Consider the following 20,575-nt stretch of genomic DNA (forward strand, 5'->3'; position numbering starts at 1 on the left):
GTTTTCTTTTTCTCTTAAAAAATACTTCTTCTGATAAAACTTCAGAAGCAGTTTGATTGCTTCTGATGAAATGATCAGAGTCAGATTGCAGCGGAAAAGAACAGAGCAGAGAAAAGAAAGACAAAGACACAAGCAGTTATCCTGGTTCCTTCCACAACACGGAAGTAGTCCAGTCCCCCTTGCACTTCCAAGGAGATTTCACTATAATCACAAAGATTACAACTGCTCAATACTTTCTAAGTATGAGACTTCACAAAAATGCTCAAGCACACACGCAAGAGTCTTCCAATGCTCAAGCACTAAGCAAGAGACTTCTAATGCTCAAGCACGCAGGCAAGAGACTTCTAATCAAACAAAAATACAGAGAATTGAGTTTGAATTGAACACTTGATATACAATCAGTGGTGTTCACAATACAATACAGAAAAGACTCTAGACTTTGAATTTCTAAGATGTATCAAATCAGTGCAGAAATTCAGTGTGCTTTGTAGAATCAAATTGACAGAGTTTTGGCGCTTTTGAACTTATGTATCTCTCTATTTAATCTTCAAGTCTTCACTCCTTTATATAGAGGCGTGAAAGAGACGTTGAGATAATCAGCACGTCTAAAGAGTCGTTTGAAATCCTTTGATTATCCACCAGTGATCCTTTGCCTGATTTGGGTGTAGTCCTTTGAAGAATAAGCTTCAAATTCATTCCCATCTTGAGTGTACAAATTCTGCAGGCATGGCTGTTGTTTTGTCTTGTAGCGTAGACAGAAAACAGAGTAGTGGAGGTAGTGGTTGTACACTTGTACTTTGTCAACTCTATTAACGAGAGATAAGTGCTCAGTGCTATCCATATATCCGTTGATACCTCCCTTTCAATTCTTCGTTCTTCTTGGATAAGACTGAATTGAGAATCAGCTACTTTGAATCTTCAGTTTGATTAAAGGATCAAACGTAGCTTCTGGTGAAGATATTGCTTCTGATGAAAACTTTTGCTTCTGAAGACCTTCTGCTTCTGATGACGTCATTACTTCAGAAGCACTTCAGCTTCAGGAGCAATTTTCTTCAGATGCTCAGAATTTCTTTTACATTCCATTGTTCTTCCAAGACCTATTGAAATAACTTGAGTAGCCTTTAGTCCTGTACACTTGAACAATTATTAGTAATAACCAATTGACAATTTTTAATACCTTGTTATCATCAAAACTTAATAAGGTTCATTGTGAAACACATTTTGTTCCAACAATCTCCCCCTTTTTGATGATGACAAACAATAGTATTTAAAATGTTCAATTGTTGTTGATCTAATTAATAAGTTGACCACTGGGATAGAGGTTTGTAAGCTCCCCCTGAGTCTAATAGATCTTTAAGGTGAGGTTTGTAAGCTCCCCCTGAGTTCTATTCTTATTAATTAAATTTCAATAAAATACTCATAAAAATCAGATCAGAAGTATTTAAAAAAAAAATTAGAAGTGGTTATAGTGGGGCTCAGTGCCTTAAAAATACTATACATTTACTCCCCCTTTTGTCATCAACAAAAAGAATAAAAACAAAAGAAAGAGTAGCAGAGCATATAAACATATAAACCTTAAAAAAAATAGTATTTCAGAGCAAAACATATTGAAGGTGAAAAAGCACAAGATCCAGAAACAATGATAATATATATAAAGAAAGGTTAAGATACAAAGACAAAGCTACTAAGAACAAAAGTAAAAAACAAGCTAGTGTTGGGTGTGCAACTAAGGTTGGGCTTGCTTATACAACTGTTCTAAGAGATACTTGATCTGATCATCTTTCTTCTGAAGTAGCTCATCCTTTTCCCTTAATTTCCTTTTATGCCCAGCATGAATTCTTGCAGCCCTTGTGATGTACTCTTCTTCTGGATAGTAAGGAGAGATGTCCAGCAGAGGCACAAAATTCAGCTCTTTCTCCTTAGCTGCTTCATGCATATCATCCAATAGCTTCTTCAGCATAGCAGAGTGAGATGACACACATTTTGTTCTGAGCTGACTCATCAGATCAACAAAGCTCTTCTCCAGATCCATCCACTGATCATAATAGTGAATAAGAGGTACAGGAACTGTTCTGCGAAGAATCAGTGCCTGAATCTCATCACTAAGTCTAATCAGTTGTTCCTCTATATACTCAGTCTCAAGGATACTGTCAGGGATGGTTGAAGGTTCAGATTGAGTTGTATTTGATGTGGAAGGTTGGTCAGAGGTTAAGTCTATTATTGGTGGCTCTGGTTGTTGTTCTGGTTCTGTTGTTTGGTCAGAGGCTATATGTTGGTCAGAAGTTGTTTGCTGGTCAGGAGCAACTTGTTCAGAAGTAACTTGTTCAGAAGCATCTTGTTCAGGAACAGTTTGCTCAGGGATGGTTTCTGTTTGTTGGTTTTCTAACACAGTCTTTCCAGGGACTGTCTTAGAGGCCTTTGTGGGTGTTGGTTGCATTTCACCACCTAGATGTTTTTCTAAGTTGTGAAAGGTTGAGTTTTCTTGTTGTTGGGGGGTTTCTGAAGTAGTTGCTTCTGAAACTACTTCAGAGGCTTTTTGTGGAGTTTGGTTATTTGGTGAGTTTGTTTGGGTAGGTTTTTGGTTAGGTTCAGGTTGTTGTATACTAACAGGTTCTGGAATATCTGGATATAGTGGATGAGTAGTAGGCAAATTGAATTTCTCACACAATTTAATCCTATTTTTGGAAAATTCTATTTGAGTTCTCTCATAGTCAAGTGTTCCAAATTCTGTTAGTTTGGTAGGTTTGGTTTTTAGAAGTTTGTCTATGTGTTGGCTAAGGGGTTGGTCATCTGATTCTGTGGATGATGAAGAGGGTGAAGAGGGTAGAGTAGGAAACTGAGTATAAGTTGGAGCTTTGGATGGATTACCTGAAGAAAGAGGTTCTGACTGAGGTGCTTCTGGAGCTTTTGTAGAAGGATCTGATGATGTGGCTCCTGAAGCTTGCTTATTCTTCAGGGCTTGAGAAAGCAGAGTTACTCCATGCTGAATAGTTTCTTGCTCTAACTCAGAAGCTAAAGCAGCAACGACAGGAGTAGGCACATACCCTGCAGCTTTGAGACGCTCATCCCTTTCTTTCTCATACAATTCCTTCATCCTTTTCCTTTCTGCTATCTTGGATTCATAATACTCCCTAACATACTGCTTTAATTCTTCAGACATTTCAAAACTGGGCATGACTATAGTCTCAGAAGTTATAGTCCTTTTTGCCTTCTTGGGGCTTGAGTCTTCATCCCAGTTTTCTTCCAATTCTTCCAACATTTCTGCCCTTCGTCCTTCAGCTGTCTTCAGATTTCTTGTTAAATTAGACCTCTTCCTTTTGATGGTCTGAAGAGCAGCTTCTCTTTTCTTCTTGGGACTTAGAGGCTCTTCAGAAGCAGCTTGCTCAGAACCTGTTTGTTCAGAAGCAGGCTGTTCTGCTGTTTCTTGAGCATTCCTTGTCCTTTTTGTGATAAGAGGGACATCATCCAAATCCTCCACTTCTTCCTGAATGGTGGACATTGCAGATTTTTCTTTCTTAGCTTTCTGATGCTTCTGAGCACCCTTCTCAGCAGCATCTTCAGCAAGGTATTCTTCCTTGGTGATCTGCTTCTTCTTAGATTTTCTGCCTTTGGCCACAGGCAGATCACCACCATACATCTCTTCAGGGATATCTTTCAAGCTGATCTTCTTGTTGTAGCTTTTGTAGAAGTCCAAGATGTAGGCCCTTTGCACATCCAGGGGATCTTTCTTGCAGATGGGGATGTGATGAGTGACTAGATCAGATATGACATCAGATTCATGCATATCTGTATCTAGTTTCTTGCAAGTTGAAGTCAGCCTCATCTTGACCAGAGTTGCCCCATTGATTATTTTTCCTGTGACTGCTCCCAGCTTCTGATTATCATAAATGCCCACATCTTTCAGGGCACTTAGGAGTCCTCCTTCTTGAAAGATTATGGAGAGCAGCCTTCCATAGGGAACGTACTTCCTGTTCTCCATCTGACTCTTCTTAAGTTCCTTGATCATATATTTAAACATATACTTGGGAACGTTCATTGTTGTTTCCTGAGAGATGGTGTAATGCAGAAAGACTTTGTGACCAAGTGAAGGTTGATCATTTCCTCCACCTTTGGGAAAGATGTTCTCATTCTGGATCTTCAGCAGCATTTTCTTTTCCATGCTTAAGGTGCTGTAAGGCTTAGCATCCTTTGATCCGTAAATAGTGTCGTTTACAATTTCCTTCCAAGGGTTTGTTCTGGGGTTAGGAATCTCTTCTCCATCGTATGTCCCAGCAGCATCCCTTCTCATGGCTTGAGCAATCACTTGCTCATTGATTGTTACAGGAATCCCCATGACGTTTGATCTAATCTCAGTCCCAGTGAAGGCGAGTAGACCCATTTCTTCTCTTGTTTTTCCTTCCAAAGTAGGATCAACCAGAATCAACTGAGCTTCTTCTTGTTTAGCAGCAACTTTGTCAAAAATTGAAGCTCTTACCCAGAATTGTCTGACCAGCACTTCGTAAGTAGGACCATTGAGAAGACTGAAGTAACTCATCAGCTTCTGCTTCTTGTAGAACTTTACCAAGTCGCACCCATGGTGAGTTAGAGAAGCGAAATCCACTGGATTTTCCGCTTGAATGATTAACTCCCATTCCTCAATAGACATAGTTCTTCCTTTGATCTCATATGCTGGAGTATCTATATCCATATTTGATGACGAACCACCAGCAGAACTTGAAGATGCCATTGATTTGAAGTAGTTTTAGGGTTCTAAGGTGTTTTGAGAGGTTGAGTGAATGCGCTTACTTTCGCAGAGGGTTGAGAAGAAAATAGAAAGTGTTTGTTGTGAAGTGAGAAGTGTGTGAATTGACTTAGTGTTTTTATTAAAACGTTTGCAATTCAGAAGGGACACACAAACACAGCATTAATGACAAATTGGGGGCGCGTGTAAGTATGTTAAAAAGCAAATAAAACATCATTGCCCTTTTTGTTATACTCCAATACAAATAGACCACATCAGAGACTCTTCAGAAAACTACCTTTTGGGTAATGGGACAGCTGTTACATAAAGTAACTACCAACATTCCCACTAACCATGCTATTCAGAAGCAAAGAATACCACTTCTGAAGTTTTAGTGCTGACGTCATCTTCAGAAGCACATTTTCCTCAGAACCTCAGTTAAGAGCTTCTGATGAACCAAATGCTTCTGAATAAACTTCAGAACCAAACTTCTTATTCAGAGGCAAGCAATTTTTCAATCAGACACAAAATGCATGTTCAAATTTTTCTTAATAAAATCAAATCTTTCAACAGATAAAGGTTTTGTAAATATATCAGCCCATTGATGTTCAGTATCAATGAATTGTATATCTAAAATCTCTTTTTGAACATAGTCTCTGATAAAATGGTGTTTGATTTCAATATGTTTGGCTCTTGAATGTAGAATTGGATTCTTTGACAAACAAATAGCAGCAGTATTATCACAATAAATGGGAATACTGTTAGCATTAATCTGATAGTCTTCCAACTGATGTTTCATCCAAAGTAGTTGTGTCCAACAACTTGCAGCTGAAATGTATTCTGCTTCTGCTGTAGACATAGCAATAGTTGCTTGTCTTTTGCTTGCCCAGGATATCAGATTTTCTCCCAGGAATTGACAATTTCCACTGGTTGATTTTCTTTCAATCCTATCACCAGCATAATCAGCATCACAGAATCCAATCAACTTATAATCTAGGGATTTCCTATACAGGAGTCCAAGATTAGTTGTTCCTTTCAGATACCTGAAGATTCTCTTAACTGCAGTTAAATGAGATTCTCTAGGATCTGATTGAAATCTTGCACACAAGCATACACTGAATAAAATATCAGGTCTAGATGCAGTGAGGTATAACAGAGAACCAATCATACCTCTGTATAGCTTCTGGTCTACTACTGTTCCAGTATCTTCTTTGCTTAAGGTGCAGGTTGGATGCATTGGAGTGTTCATCACTTTACAATCTTCTAGCTTGAACTTCTTCAGAAGCTCCTTTGTATATTTTGTTTGATGAACATATACTCCTTCTTTACTTTTGTTGATTTGAATTCCAAGAAAGAATTTCAATTCTCCCATCATACTCATTTCAAATTCATCCTGCATTAACTTAGAAAATTCTTTGCAAAGAGATGCATTAGTAGAACCAAATATTATATCATCAACATATATTTGCACAATCAAAATATCTTTCTTAAGAGTCCTTCTGAAGAGTGTTGTGTCAACTTGTCCTCTTTCAAAATCATTTTTAATTAAGAAATTACTTAGTCTATCATACCAAGCTCTGGGAGCTTGTTTCAAGCCATATAGTGATTTCTTAAGTTTATAAACATGGTCAGGATGCTTAAGATCCTCAAACCCAGGAGGTTGTTTAACGTACACTTCTTCTTCAATGACACCATTAAGAAAGGCACTTTTGACATCCATTTGATATAATATTATGCCATGATTAATTGCGTAGGATAGAAGTAACCTGATTGCTTCCAATCTTGCAACTGGAGCAAATGTTTCAGTGTAATCAATGCCTTCTTGTTGACTGTAGCCTTGAGCAACAAGTCTGGCTTTGTTTCCGGTTACTTCTCCTTGTTCATTCAGCTTGTTTCTGAATACCCATTTTGTTCCAATAATGTTCTTCTGAAAGGGTTTGGGTACCAGATCCCACACATCATTCCTTTGGAATTGATTTAGCTCTTCTTGCATAGCTAATATCCATCCATCATCTGAGAGAGCTTCTTCAACAGTTTTAGGCTCAATTATTGAAAGCAGTCCTATTAATGACTCTTCTTGTCTAAAATGTGATCTTGTTCTTCTAGGACTATCTTTGCTTCGAATGATTAGCTCCTCAGGATGTGAAGATTTGTGCTTGAATTTAGGTTGAATAACCTGCTGAGTGTTATCTTGAAAGTCCTCAGAAGCACTTTCATTCTGTACTATTGGGCTAGATTCTGCTTCTGAATTAGACTCGGCTTCTGGAGTGATTTCAGCTTCTGGACTAGATTCAAATTTTGTATACTTTTCAGAATCAGAAGGTTGATCAGATTCTGATGCATCTTCAGAATCAGTTGTACCTGCATTACTTTCACTTTGCTCTGAAGTTTTACTTCCAGGCTCTCTATCATCAAATTTTACATGCATAGATTCTTCAACACATTGTGTTTCTGGATTATACACTCTGTATGCCTTTGACCTTTCAGAGTAACCTAAAAAGATTCCTCTTTGAGCCTTGACATCAAATTTCTTCAGATAGTCTTTAGTGTTTAAGATGTAACAAGTACATCCAAACTGATGAAAGTAAGAGATATTGGGTCTTCTTCCTTTAAAGAGTTCATATGCTGTTTTCTCCAACATAGGTCTGATATAGATCCTATTTTGAATATAACATGAAGTATTGACTGCTTCTGCCCAAAAATGTTTAGCTAAGTTGTTTTCATGGATCATGGTTCTGGCCATTTCTTGTAAGGTTCTGTTCTTTCTCTCTACAACCCCATTTTGTTGTGGAGTTCTAGGAGAAGAAAACTCATGGAGAATCCCATGTTTTTCACAAAAAAGTTCAAATGGCTCATTTTCAAATTCTCCACCATGATCACTTCTGACTTTCAAAATTTTCAATTCTTTTTCAGATTGTATTTGAGTGCAGAACCTGCTAAACACTTCACATGCATAGTCTTTACTTTTAATGAATTTTACCCAAGTCCATCTGCTGTAATCATCAACAATGACTAATCCATATTTACTTCCATATAAAGATGCAGTGTTAATTGGACCAAAAAGATCAATATGGAGTAATTCTAAGGGTCTGGAGGTTGATACAATGTCTTTAGATTTGAAAGAACTTTTCACAATTTTCCCTTTCTGACATGCACCACAAAGTGCATCTGAATGATAATCAATGTTAGGCAATCCTTTGACCAGTTGTAACTTGCTGATTTTAGAAATTAATCTCCAATTAGCATGTCCCAACCTTTTATGCCATACCCATTTTTTATCATTCATTGACAGTAGGCAAACTACCTTCTGATCAGCTAGATCAGAGAAATTTATTTTATAGACATTCTCAACTCTCTTTCCCTTGAATGTAATGGATTTGTCATCCTTGTTGACTAGTGTGCAGTTGGTCTTACTGAACGTTACATCATACCCATTGTCACAAAATTGACTAATGCTCAATAGGTTATGCTTCAGACCATCTACTAGCCACACATTATTAATTGAGATGGAGGAATTACCAATAGTACATGTACCAATGATCTTTCCAGTTTGGTTGCCACCAAACTTCACTTCTCCTCCATCTTTCATTGTAAGGGTAAGGAACAAAGCTTTCTCTCCAGTCATGTGCCTTGAACATCCGCTGTCTAGGTACCATGACCTTTGTTTCTCTCTTGCCCTTAAGCACACCTGCATTTTTGGCCAATTCAGATTTAGGTACCCATATCTTCATGGATCCTTTTGGGTTAGTTTTGGAGGTTTTACTTTTCCTCGCTTGTACCTTAGGGTGAATGCTGAGTGGCTTCTGATCATTCAATACTTTAGGTTTGACACCTTTTGGTATTATTTTCTCAGAAGCAGTAGCTGCTTTGTTCTTCTGATCCTTTTGTTTTGGGATTTTAGATTCTGGTTTAATCAGATTCTGATGAACAGGTTCTGATCTTTTCAGAATTTTAATCTTTTGACTTTTAGGATCAGATTTTGTCATCACCTTGATCTTAAGGTTTTCTGGCTTTGATGTGATCTTAGCCTGTGAACTAGAAGCTTCAGGTTTTGACTGAACAGCAGTTACAGCATTTGTACCTTCAGGCACAAAGGTGGATTTCAATCCATCCTTGATACAATCACAGTAGCTCTTGAGACTGTATTCTTTGGATTTCTCCTCAGAATATCCAATCCCTTTGCCTTTGTTCTTGTATGTGCTGTAGATCATAGAAGCAACTTTGCTTCTGTCTATTCCAGCCATAATAAAATCATCCAAGGCAATCTCATGTTTATTGCCTGAACATTTATCACATTTTTCTTGTAGCTTCTGACAAAGACTCTTGAGTCTATCTTCATATGTTGTTGATATGAGGTTAAACCCTTTGAGTTCTTCTTCAGAAGCTTTCAGTTCCAATAGAGTTGACTTTTGTTGTTTCATCAAATCAACATATTTTTCTTTTAAATCTGTCAACTCATTGGTTCTGTGTTCAAACAGTGATAAAAGTTCTTTTAGAGAATCAACAAGTTCTTGTCTAGGGATTTTGGAATATACCTCATTTTCATCTTCTGAATCTGATTCAGCTTCTGATACTGCTTCTGATGATACTGTTGCCACTAACCCCGTGGCTGCCTTAGCATCATCATCAGCTTCTTCTTTATCAGAACCAGATTCACTATCCAAATCTTCCCAGGTCGCCATCAAGCTCTTTTTGATTTGCTTTCTGAATTTACTGGAGTTGAAGCTTGATTTCTTAGATTTGCCTTTAAACTTCTCCTTCTGAAGATCAGGGCAATCAGCAATGAAATGACCAGGCTTCTTACAATTGAAGCATCCCTTCTGATCTTCTTTCTTGGAGTTCTTGTAACTACCTCTCTTGCTCAAAAATTTCTTCTGCTTCCTTGCCAGATACTCAAGCTTGTTGGACAGCATAGCCATCTTTACAGATTGATCTTCATCAGAATCTCCATCAGGTGATTCTTCTTCAGATTCACTGGCTTTGTAGGCTTTGGAAGATTTTGAGGTCTTTCCTTTAGATGGTAAAGCAATGGATTTACTCTTCTTAGAGGTTTCATGCTCATTTAAACTCATTTCATGCACTTTGAGTGAGCTAACAAGATCTTCAACACTTAAAGTATTTAGATCCTTAGCTTCCTCAATAGCAGTTACTTTGGGTCTCCATCTTGAAGGTAAGCTTCTCAAAATCTTACTAACATGATTAGAAGCAACATAGCTTTTCTTCAGTATTTGCAATCCAGAAACTAAAGTTTGAAATCTTGAGTACATTTCTTCTATACTCTCATCATCCTTCATTCTGAAAAGTTCATACTGATGAACTAGCATCAAAGCTTTAGCCTCTTTTACTTTCTTGCTGCCTTCAAAGTTTGCACATAGAGAAGCAAACATAGCCTTCGCAGTAGATTTGTCACTCATCTTCATGTATTCGGTGCGAGGTATAGAAGCCACAATGATTCCTCTTACCTTGTGGTGTTTCTTATAAAGCTTCTTCTGAGCAGGAGTATGTATTCTTCTGTCTATAGCAGCTCCTTCTTCATCCAAATCCAGATCATCAACTCCATCTTCCAGTATGTCCCATAACTCTTCATCCAATCCCATGATAAAGCTGTACATATTAGTTTTCCACCATGAAAACTCTTCTGGATCTCCATTAAACTTTGGAGCTTTTCCAGAGTCTGTTTTCTTGTCAGCAGTATCATAGTCATGCTTGACACTTGTGTATTTTGTAGTAACTGATTCCTCATCTCCATACATGTTTTTCTAATAGATCTTGAACTGTAACACGGTTAAGTGCTGTGATAACAGAGCAAGCTCTGATACCAATTGAAGGTGAAAAACACAAGAAGGGGGGTTGAATTGTGTTTTCTTTTTCTCTTAAAAAATACTTCTTCTGATAAAACTTCAGAAGCAGTTTGATTGCTTCTGATGAAATAATCAGAGTCAGATTGCAGCGGAAAAGAACAGAGCAGAGAAAAGAAAGACAAAGACACAAGCAGTTATCCTGGTTCCTTCCACAACACGGAAGTAGTCCAGTCCCCCTTGCACTTCCAAGGAGATTTCACTATAATCACAAAGATTACTACTGCTCAATACTTTCTAAGTATGAGACTTCACAAAAATGCTCAAGCACACACGCAAGAGTCTTCCAATGCTCAAGCACTAAGCAAGAGACTTCTAATGCTCAAGCACGCAGGCAAGAGAATTCTAATCAAACAAAAATACAGAGAATTGAGTTTGAATTGAACACTTGATATACAATCAGTGGTGTTCACAATACAATACAGAAAAGACTCTAGACTTTGAATTTCTAAGATGTATCAAATCAGTGCAGAAATTCAGTGTGCTTTGTATAATCAAATTGACAGAGTTTTGGCGCTTTTGAACTTATGTATCTCTCTATTTAATCTTCAAGTCTTCACTCCTTTATATAGAGGCGTGAAAGAGACGTTGAGATAATCAGCACGTCTAAAGAGTCGTTTGAAATCCTTTGATTATCCACCAGTGATCCTTTGCCTGATTTGGGTGTAGTCCTTTGAAGAATAAGCTTCAAATTCATTCCCATCTTGAGTGTACAAATTCTGCAGGCATGGCTGTTGTTTTGTCTTGTAGCGTAGACAGAAAACAGAGTAGTGGAGGTAGTGGTTGTACACTTGTACTTTGTCAACTCTATTAACGAGAGACAAGTGCTCAGTGCTATCCATATATCCGTTGATACCTCCCTTTCAATTCTTCGTTCTTCTTGGATAAGACTGAATTGAGAATCAGCTACTTTGAATCTTCAGTTTGATTAAAGGATCAAACGTAGCTTCTGGTGAAGATATTGCTTCTGATGAAAACTTTTGCTTCTGAAGACCTTCTGCTTCTGATGACGTCATTACTTCAGAAGCACTTCAGCTTCAGGAGCAGTTTTCTTCAGATGCTCAGAATTTCTTTTACATTCCATTGTTCTTCCAAGACCTATTGAAATAACTTGAGTAGCCTTTGGTCCTGTACACTTGAACAATTATTAGTAATAACCAAGTGACAATTTTTAATACCTTGTTATCATCAAAACTTAATAAGGTTCATTGTGAAACACATTTTGTTCCAACATGTTTCACTCATGCCACAATCTGAAACACACAAAGAAGCTTCTAAGTCAAGCACCCGTCTTTGAACCAAATTAGCTTTAGTAGGCTTTGTTCCATTATTATACCCTTATTTGTTGAATTTTATTCAACTTAACTACTCCGCTAATTACAATTAATAAGGATATTTTAGTAAATAATATTACTTTTACCATTGAAATCAATACAATTAATCATTTTCTTAAAAATTATGCACAAATCTTAAATTACTATTATTTCGAGACGGAGGGATTATGTGTTGGTTTTGTGACCACCTAAGTATTTACATCGGTCGTATATCAAAAAGAAAGTTTTTTTTTTTTTAGTAAAAATGAGAAATACTTGGTTGGTCGTAACTTTAAATAAAAATTATTTGGACGCACACGCAAAAAACACATGCAATTTAATTATATATTTTGTAAAATCATTTAAAAGTTGGTTGAATAGTGACTTTGATGCTAAAAAAAACAGTTGTAGAGTTGGAAGCTTTAAATTTTAGCTTCAAGTTTGAATCGGTGCTAGATGTATAATTAATTCTACTCGAGGACATTTAAACATGTCAGAAACTCAATTATGCACTTCTAGAATCAAATTTACCTACTCCAGAAGTGAAACCAAACAGTATTTTTTTTCCATTGGCTTCGTAATGAAATATGCTATGCTGCATTGCATCCATTAGCGATCTCAAATGAAGTAACTTGTAGGTATAGTTGAAAAATGATAAAATTGTTTTGAATTTATGGATCATACTCTATTACTTACCATTTGATTTTTTGGATTAATATTCTTTGTTTCCGTAAAGTCATAATGGTGAATTTGGTATTCTCTATATATGTATACGAACAATCTATGTATGCAGATGCAGTCTGCCAAGTTGATTGGCCAAAAGATCAGTTGCTAGATGTTTGACGACTCGACTCTGATGATGAGAGCATACAATGGTTAATCAAGGGAGAAATCATGAGTTATTAAGCGGGAAATCTAAACCTGCGATGAACTTTAGGTTATAAAGCTGTCAATATCATCAATCGTCGTAGGAAGTTTTGCATCGGAAGGTGATCTCTTCATATTGTTCCTCCACCTTCAAAATAAATAAACAAATAAGAAGTTGAATGACTTCAAAGTGTTTTTATACTTTATTTTTTTGAAAAAACTTAAATTTATATGTTGTTCCTACTTGGCATGATAGTAACTCCTTCATGTCTATACTATACTACTGTTTCAATATAGTGAAGGGTGATAAAAATAATTGAATTTCTTAGATGAAATTAGAGTTTTTGATAACCTCATTCCTCACTATATATGTTTTTTATCTCTTGCTTTTGTTCTTAGTATGATGAAAAGTTTCTGACAAGGTTAGCATTTGTGGTGAAAATATCAGCTGGAAGACGAGTACCAAAATGGTATGATATGATATTTACATTAAAAAATGTTATGACAGTCTTTTACAATTAGTGGATCAACGTGGACCTTAACCTTTTTTGGAAGATCTCCATGTTTGTTATGGAATTAAAAATCAATTTGAAGAATCAAACAGCTATAAGATGCCAAAGAATGCAGAGATCTTGAATATGAGTAAAACTCCATAGCATTTCAGAGTTAGATTACAAAAAACCATTGCAAAAAAACGTGCTTTATTATCAGCCGTACGTAGGTTTACCACTAAAATGACTAAACTTCCTCTTTTTTATTGAGTCTTCTGTTTAGCTTTCTGTACCCAAACTTTCATCATCGATAGTCATCTGATCATCTTCCTGGTCATTATCATCTTCCTCGTCATGGTCGGTTAACAACTCATCCCCAAGAACATCAGTTGCAAAATCGACTCCTTCATAGGCCTTTGGTGTTGCCTTTGCCTTACTGTCAAAAGGACAAAACTGCAAAATGAACAACAATAATTAGATGTTGTGGAGAATGGGTATGACTCATGAGTTTGCAACTGTGCTTAGTACACGCGTGCGCGCACACCGACTCAAAGTGCCAGGGTAATCACCTCTTGGAATAAGGTAATCAGAGATCGAACGGCTACTGAATTTGCCTTCTCATGTGATTTCTCGTATAGGTCAAGGTCTTGTAGCAAGTCATCATTCATTAACTACATACCAAAATCAAATAATCAAATAGTTCCAAGGAAAGGGAATATGAGTTAATGAGGAAGGGAAGTAGTCCCATTCCAAAATTGGGGCATACCAGAAGCCACCTAAACAAGGACAAGGTACATAAAGATGACCAACCTACCTACCAATTAAGAACCACTAGTAGGAAATAAACACAGATACTTAATGTTGTTTGATGCCCGGATATATTTTATCAAAACATGAATCATTAAATGCAGATATTTCAAAATGAATAGTAGATTGCAGTAGTTACCATTGGCATGCGGATGCATATCTCCCGGACAGCGTTTAGTCCAATAGTGATGGCCTAAAAATATCAACCAAACTCATCAACGTATCAAAGTTGAATGCTACTATCATGGGAAAAAAATTATAGCAATATAGAATGTTAATATGACAGGAGAATTTTGTTTACCTCTGGACGTGAGCGGTCATTTACAAACTGATTTACTATTTGTATGAGCAAGGGCTTGACAACATCACAAGGAACCTGCATCCAAATAAAAGCTTGAATGAGCTAGGATACAAAAAGGAAAGAGAACAGACTTCTATAAATCTATTGAAAAATCAATATTTGAAGGAAAAAACTAGGAATCATAAAAACAGGCTTTAATGAAGATGAACCACAAACACACTATACCTTATCATGGCAAGCTTGAACCACTGCTGGAAGCAAATTTATAATGTCTGGTTGATGCGGCTGATAGCATAGTATAATGCATACATCACAAATGGTCAGACTTAAGTTATTATGCAGAATACCGAATTTCACCTATTTTATCAATTAAAATACCTGGATATATTTCCGAACAAAAGGGTAAAAGTCCAACAGCGTTAACTGGTGAAGTCCAATTACTCGAGCAATCAATTTCAACATCATCATCTTAACCTAAAATATACACATGGTAATTGCATAAACTAGTAAATATGTAATATTGAATAACCATGAGCAGATATGAAAAGAATTGCAAGTCTTCTTTTATAACATTATACAGAAATGCTTATTTGATATTGAGTAATAATTCACCTCAGATCCTTCTTTAAAGTGCTGAAGACGAGAGAACAGCCTCTCTGCAAAACTCTGCAGACCATATGGGATTGAATGTTGATGATCCAAAACCAAAATCCAAAACCAAAATGAAACTACGGTAACGATCACAAACCTGTTTATCTGTCAGATGGTTTAGTGGTGAATCAACACCGCTGTCTGAATCATAATGATCTTTGTCATTCTCAATCATCGGCTCCTTATTCTTGAGCAGAGATGATAATGCCACTGTCATGATCCTTAGAGATACAAATACATAATCATAATATTTAGGGCAAGACTTTAAAACATTTATCCAGCAAAAGAAACAAATGAAAGAAATTATACCCCAATGTTTCATGGAAAGAGGCGGTGCAAATTGCATTTGCTGTTTTTTCATCAAACCACACTTCCCTCTTGTAAAGCTTCCACAGAATCACAAGCACTCTCATGGCAACTGCATCTTTCGCTTCCTATTCAAAAACACATGAATTGAATTAACCAGTTAGAAGAAATCCAACCATGTAAGGAAGAACATGTGTGTTTGGATCAACTTATAATAAAAAATAAAAAAAAACCATTGTTTCGGTCCTTAAGGCTCTGTTTGGAAATGCCAAATTTTGAGTTTATAGCTTAAAAGCTCATTGGACAAAAAAAGGCTTCTCACTATAGTATAGATAGGCTAAGGTTTGAAGATGCTTGACTCGCAACGGCAGCCCCAATCAGATAAAGCCTTGGTAAAGCGCACTAGGCTTGGAAGTTCAAGTATCCTCTTGGAGAGGGACCAACTGTCTCAAAGTAAACTTTCTCGCTTATTAGTCAAGCTTTGAAGCCCCCTACTTTCTTTATGGTTGGGATATTAAAAGAAGCGCTGGTTTTCTTTGTGCACCCCTTATCGTTCTCGCTCAGTCTTTGCAACGGCTGGGTAGGCAGTCGTAGAAGTGAAGCCTATCGCCACACCGACCATAAAATACGAGATTGAGCCCCTTCTCAAAGATTTGATGGAATGGCCCAGCCCACCCAAGAGTGTTTATGTGAAAGAGCGTAGAGCCCTAGCCCGAGCTGTAGTGTAGGTCTGCTAACTTAAAGCAAGGAGTTGAGCCTGAATTTGTGAACCGAAGTCACTTTCAGAAGCATCCTTCCTACAGCTAACACGTGTCCAGTCCAGCAGGAACGCGCAGCGCAAAAAACGTAAGCTGCTATACCGAATCCCCCGCAGGCCATCAGGGACCGAGTGGTAAGGCCATGATCCTCAGGGGAACAGATCACTTATTCTTTCATTGGGGACAGTTGCATGAACAACAACTCCAACTGTCACACATTCGTCACCTATTTACCGCTTAGGTGGCCCCAGCGAGATCCAGCTAAGGTAAGGAACTTTGTGTCGCGGCTACTCCACTCTGCCACGGTCTCATGAACCGTACTTCATAGCTTTCCCACACACAAAGCGAATGGGTGCTGCACTAATGAGCAAGAAAAGGCCTCTTACTATAGTATAGATGGGCTAAGGTTTGAAGATGCTCAACCCGCAACGGCAGCGCCTATCAGAAAAAACCTATCATATGGGAACATTTTTTTTTTCACAAGCCTATAGCTTATTTTTACTAGCTTTATAGCTGAACTTGATAAGCTAATCCAATTAGCTTATAGCTTATCATTTTTTCTCTCGATTATACCCTAGTCATCTTAATTGAAAAAAATGAAATATTAATTCAACATATCTTTTTTATTTCATATTTATAAGCAAGTTCAACCACTAAATTTACAAAAACACTTCAAATTCAATCAACTAGCTTATCTAACATATAAGCTATTCGATGTAAGCTCGCCTCTATAGACTAGTTTATCAGCTATTCTTTGGCAAACAGAGCCTAAATGTGTAAAGACGTGTAAAATTAGTCCATGAGTTGAGGAAAACAAAGTAGGAATTCACAAACCAGTAGCATGTTAAACATGAGAGTCTGAAGTTTTCGGGTCCTATGTTGATTAGGACGTATATCCCATATGCTCTGAAAAATGTGATTTGATGCCAATTTTGTAAGCTTTTCATCGCCTAAAGTTTGTAATTCCATGAACAACGACAGCGATTGATCAATACAGACACTCTGCACAATTTACATAGTCAGTATGTATGTATATAATTTGGACTAAAAAAGCAACAAAAAAGCTGAGAGACGGAGCAAAACCCTAAAGACTAGAGTGAGAGCATGTGCGAGTTTGAAGCGGGGATTGGAAGGAATCTGGCGACAGGAGTTACAGAGTAAATGGAAGAGTCTTGAAGGGAAATCATTGAGGGCAAAACGTTCAGGGTAGTAAATGGCAACTCGTCCGAGGAACGATGCAGTCTCTGCTAGGTTTTCAGCTAGGGAGATTGGATCTGACGCGACGTTTACTAGGTCACGATCGATGGGAAGGATTTTGATGGCAGCATGTTGATAAAAGAGTTGGAGGGAAGAATTGAACTCAGACTGAATATCAAAAAGCTCCGACATGTAGTCATACGGGCTCCGCTCCATTTTCGATTGGAGTCTTCTAAGGTTTAGAAGCTTCTCCGACAGACCACCACCATCTCCAGAAGCTGCCGTCAGCTCTGGTGCTTCGCGGCTGTTGTTTGACATGATATGATCAGTTTGAATGAAGCTCAACTCCAAAACCCTAGATCAGTGTATGTATCATTCAAATTCAAATGGCAATACTATTTATATAACATTGGCATGTTTAGGTTTTTTTTAATAAAACCAAACTGAATCATCTTAGCGATGTATTGGATTATGATTCTTAGGAATTTTAAAAGATTTTTTAATTATGAAAAAGTTTTGTCGTATTCAATTAAGATTATTTGCAATTTAAAAAAAGTCTTGAGGTATTGTTTGAATTCACTTCAAAGTGGTTGAATTCCTCAAAACATTACATTCCATCAAAACATTCTCCATCCAAACACACTCTAACTTTACAAAATGACACATATTTTATACGGAGGAAAATTTCGGATGTTACAAATTGACCGACTGTGGTCACAAATTGACCGACTGTGACTGTGATGACAAAAAATTGCTTACGCCTTTCAGGTTTTGGTAAAGTCTTGGTATTTATAATTAGAGCATTGCTGACGTTATTTTTAAAACATAAATAGTAGTATCTCCGTCCCTAATTATAATGCCTTTTTAAAATAACGGGAATTAAGATAGTGAATATTTGTAAGGTTAATAGGTATTTACCCCCCTGTAATTTAGGCGAGTTCCGGTTTACCCCCCTGTAAAAAAAAAGTTTAGATTCCAACCCTGAAAAATAAGATTCTTTGATTTTAGCCCCTGACTTATGTGACTGTGCATAATTGCTGACGTGGCGAGTTGATGTGGCATGCTGACTGTGCAATTTTGATTATGCGGCGTGTATGTAAAGATGTATAATAAATAGGGGCATGTATGTAAAGAAATAATTAATGTAGTTGGAAATAGAAAAGGGGTCTTTTAAAAAGGGACAAAAAAATTTCTCAAAAGGGTCTTATAATTAGGAACGGAGGTAATAAGTTTTATTGTGAATTGAGGAGAAAGTCTAAGTTGGTCACAAACACAAATAAAAATCATTTAGACACGCACACATAGATAAGAAAAATTTAAAGATAAAAGTAAATAATGATGTGACTAATTTATTTTTCTTTTAATTCTCTCTATTTATGTATGTATGCCCAAATATTTTTGATTTGGGATTGTGACTAGGTAAGAATTGCTCGTGAATTGAGATAAAATTAAAGTATAGAGAATATCATGTGGGTAGATTGATGATCACATATAAAGAATAATGGATGAAGAACAATCAAGTCTTCTTCATATAGATATAAATATGAGGAGAATATCATCCTTCGACATGAAACCACTATGTGTAAGTAGGAGTCAAGTATTTTGTTGTCGTTCAAACGTCGTCCCTAACTGAACAACCATAAAGTTCATTGATGGGTACTCCATAATCATGATGAGTGACATTAATGACCTAGATAAAAATTTCTCCTCCTATGTAACATGAGAAATGTATAAGGGTTCAATATTGAATTGAAGAAAGGTGACACATTATGTATTGTGTTCAATATAGACATGGAGGCAAAATGCTATATTATGAACTAATCATTTTCATGGAAAGGTTTGTCAGATCATGTGATATTCTCGGTACTTAGATATTAATGATGTGTTGCTAGATATCTCTCACTATTTAAAATATTAAATATGATATTTAAGTAGGCAAAATTACTTCATGAGTATTTTATCTTATTTATTTGTAACACTCGAGTTCTTTATATAATTCTTGGTCAAAATTTACTTACATCCATCCAGCCGATAGGACCCATTTCTCTAGAAACGGGAGGTTAACACAAAAAATAAGATGATAAAAATTAATTTATGTGTAAAAATTACCTATGCCGTTAAAAGCTACAAATTTTAATTTCAAATTGAATTAATTTTAAAGGTAAAATCAATTTTATCAAGAGAAATGATGGGAAAACTCTATCTTTCTAGCACTCACTCTCCTATTATGTGAAACACATGTGATTCACACCATTTTATGTAAGATTGATTTGTAATGAATGGTACCCGCATAGATTTCACTTGTTAAGAGTGAATGTTAAGTCTGTTTGGTAGAAGAGAAATTGCAAAGAGAGAAATAGGAGAGAGAGAAAGAGAGGAGAAATAGCCATGTTACCCTGTTTGGTGTAGCATAGAAACAGGGGAGAGAGATAAAAACAGATGGGGCCCACTTACTTTTTGTTTCTCCTTTGCCTGCGAAGAAAGTGGAAGCACAACACACTTTTTCTCAAAATTCCAGTTTTACCCTCTTTTTTCTCCTATTTTTTTAACGTGTTTTTCATATTAATATTACAATGTATTTTGCTTAAGAAAACAAATGGGTTGGCTATTTTTTTTTACATGCTGGTTGCAGATAAAAATAAGATTTTGTTGAGGAGGACACATGGCGTTTGCTATTATTTATGAAATTGATTAATTAATTGAATTAAGATAAAAACAAAATTGATGGTAATTTTTTAATTTAAGGGTATTCTTGTACTTTCAAAACATTAATATGCTTCTCTCTCACCTATTTCTCTTCTCATTCTCTTATACCAAACAATACATCAAATCTATTCTATTTCTCACTTCTTTCTCTCTCACGTATTTCTCTCTTCACAACTTCTCTTTCAAACCAAACACATCCTAAAAGAAAGTTTTTTTTTTTTTTTTTAGGGAAGGATTAAATGTTAAAGATAATGTTAAAAAGAGAACTTCCACATCACTTTTTTTTTGTGGTGTCTAGAATTCGAACCTCATACTTTACATATATTATACATTATCTTTATCAACTGAGCTAAGCTCACATTGACATCACTTTTCTTCTATTGATAAACAAACATGTCTGAATCAATTTTGAGTTTTCTAAATTAATTTTGATCCTCTAAAAATGGGGTAGTTGATTTAAAAAAAGAAAAGCTTGTTGAGTAATCATGGGCACATGGATTACGTCTTGCAAACATATGGAAAGTAGACTAACCCATGTTGGTAATCTCAATAATATTTGCTTCTCTCTCTCTCTCTCTCTCTCTCTCTCTCTCTCTCTCT

At 36.4% G+C, this 20,575-nt stretch overlaps 1 protein-coding gene across 2 annotated transcripts; it reads right to left on the reverse strand.

Annotated features, from left to right (window-relative positions):
- Positions 1-13,365: 13,365 nt before the first annotated feature.
- LOC11433920 (protein SDA1 homolog) lies at positions 13,366-17,707 on the reverse strand. 2 transcript variants are annotated; one of them, XM_003604102.4, is made up of 11 exons: positions 17,156-17,706; positions 16,907-17,074; positions 15,318-15,442; positions 15,106-15,229; positions 14,970-15,023; positions 14,736-14,831; positions 14,583-14,642; positions 14,358-14,432; positions 14,196-14,249; positions 13,819-13,920; positions 13,366-13,702 (listed from the first exon to the last, which is right to left on the reverse strand). In XM_003604102.4, the coding sequence occupies exons 1-11, from the start codon at positions 17,585-17,587 to the stop codon at positions 13,529-13,531; spliced, it is 1,464 nt and encodes a 487-aa protein (XP_003604150.2). In that variant the 5' UTR covers positions 17,588-17,706; the 3' UTR covers positions 13,366-13,528. The 2 variants fall into 2 exon arrangements, with proteins under 2 accessions (XP_003604150.2, XP_039689950.1); XM_039834016.1 differs by lacking the exon at positions 13,819-13,920 and having other exon boundaries at positions 17,156-17,707.
- Between the last annotated feature and the right edge of the window lie 2,868 nt (positions 17,708-20,575).

The sequence above is a fragment of the Medicago truncatula genome, chromosome 4 (assembly GCF_003473485.1).
Source record: "Medicago truncatula cultivar Jemalong A17 chromosome 4, MtrunA17r5.0-ANR, whole genome shotgun sequence".
Classification (NCBI taxonomy): Eukaryota; Viridiplantae; Streptophyta; class Magnoliopsida; order Fabales; family Fabaceae; genus Medicago; species Medicago truncatula.

What these genes read in the sequence shown, in the direction of transcription:
- LOC11433920 (XM_003604102.4), bottom strand. Translation starts at nt 17,587, where the DNA reads ATGTCAAACAACAGCCGCGAAGCACCAGAGCTGACGGCAGCTTCTGGA. An exon ending in TCTTTCCATGAAACATTGGG is followed by an intron (nt 15,230 to 15,317) that starts GTATAATTTCTT and finishes TGTATCTCTAAG; the next exon opens with GATCATGACAGTGGCATTAT. An exon ending in TGATTACCTTATTCCAAGAG is followed by an intron (nt 13,703 to 13,818) that starts GTGATTACCCTG and finishes TTCATTTTGCAG; the next exon opens with TTTTGTCCTTTTGACAGTAA.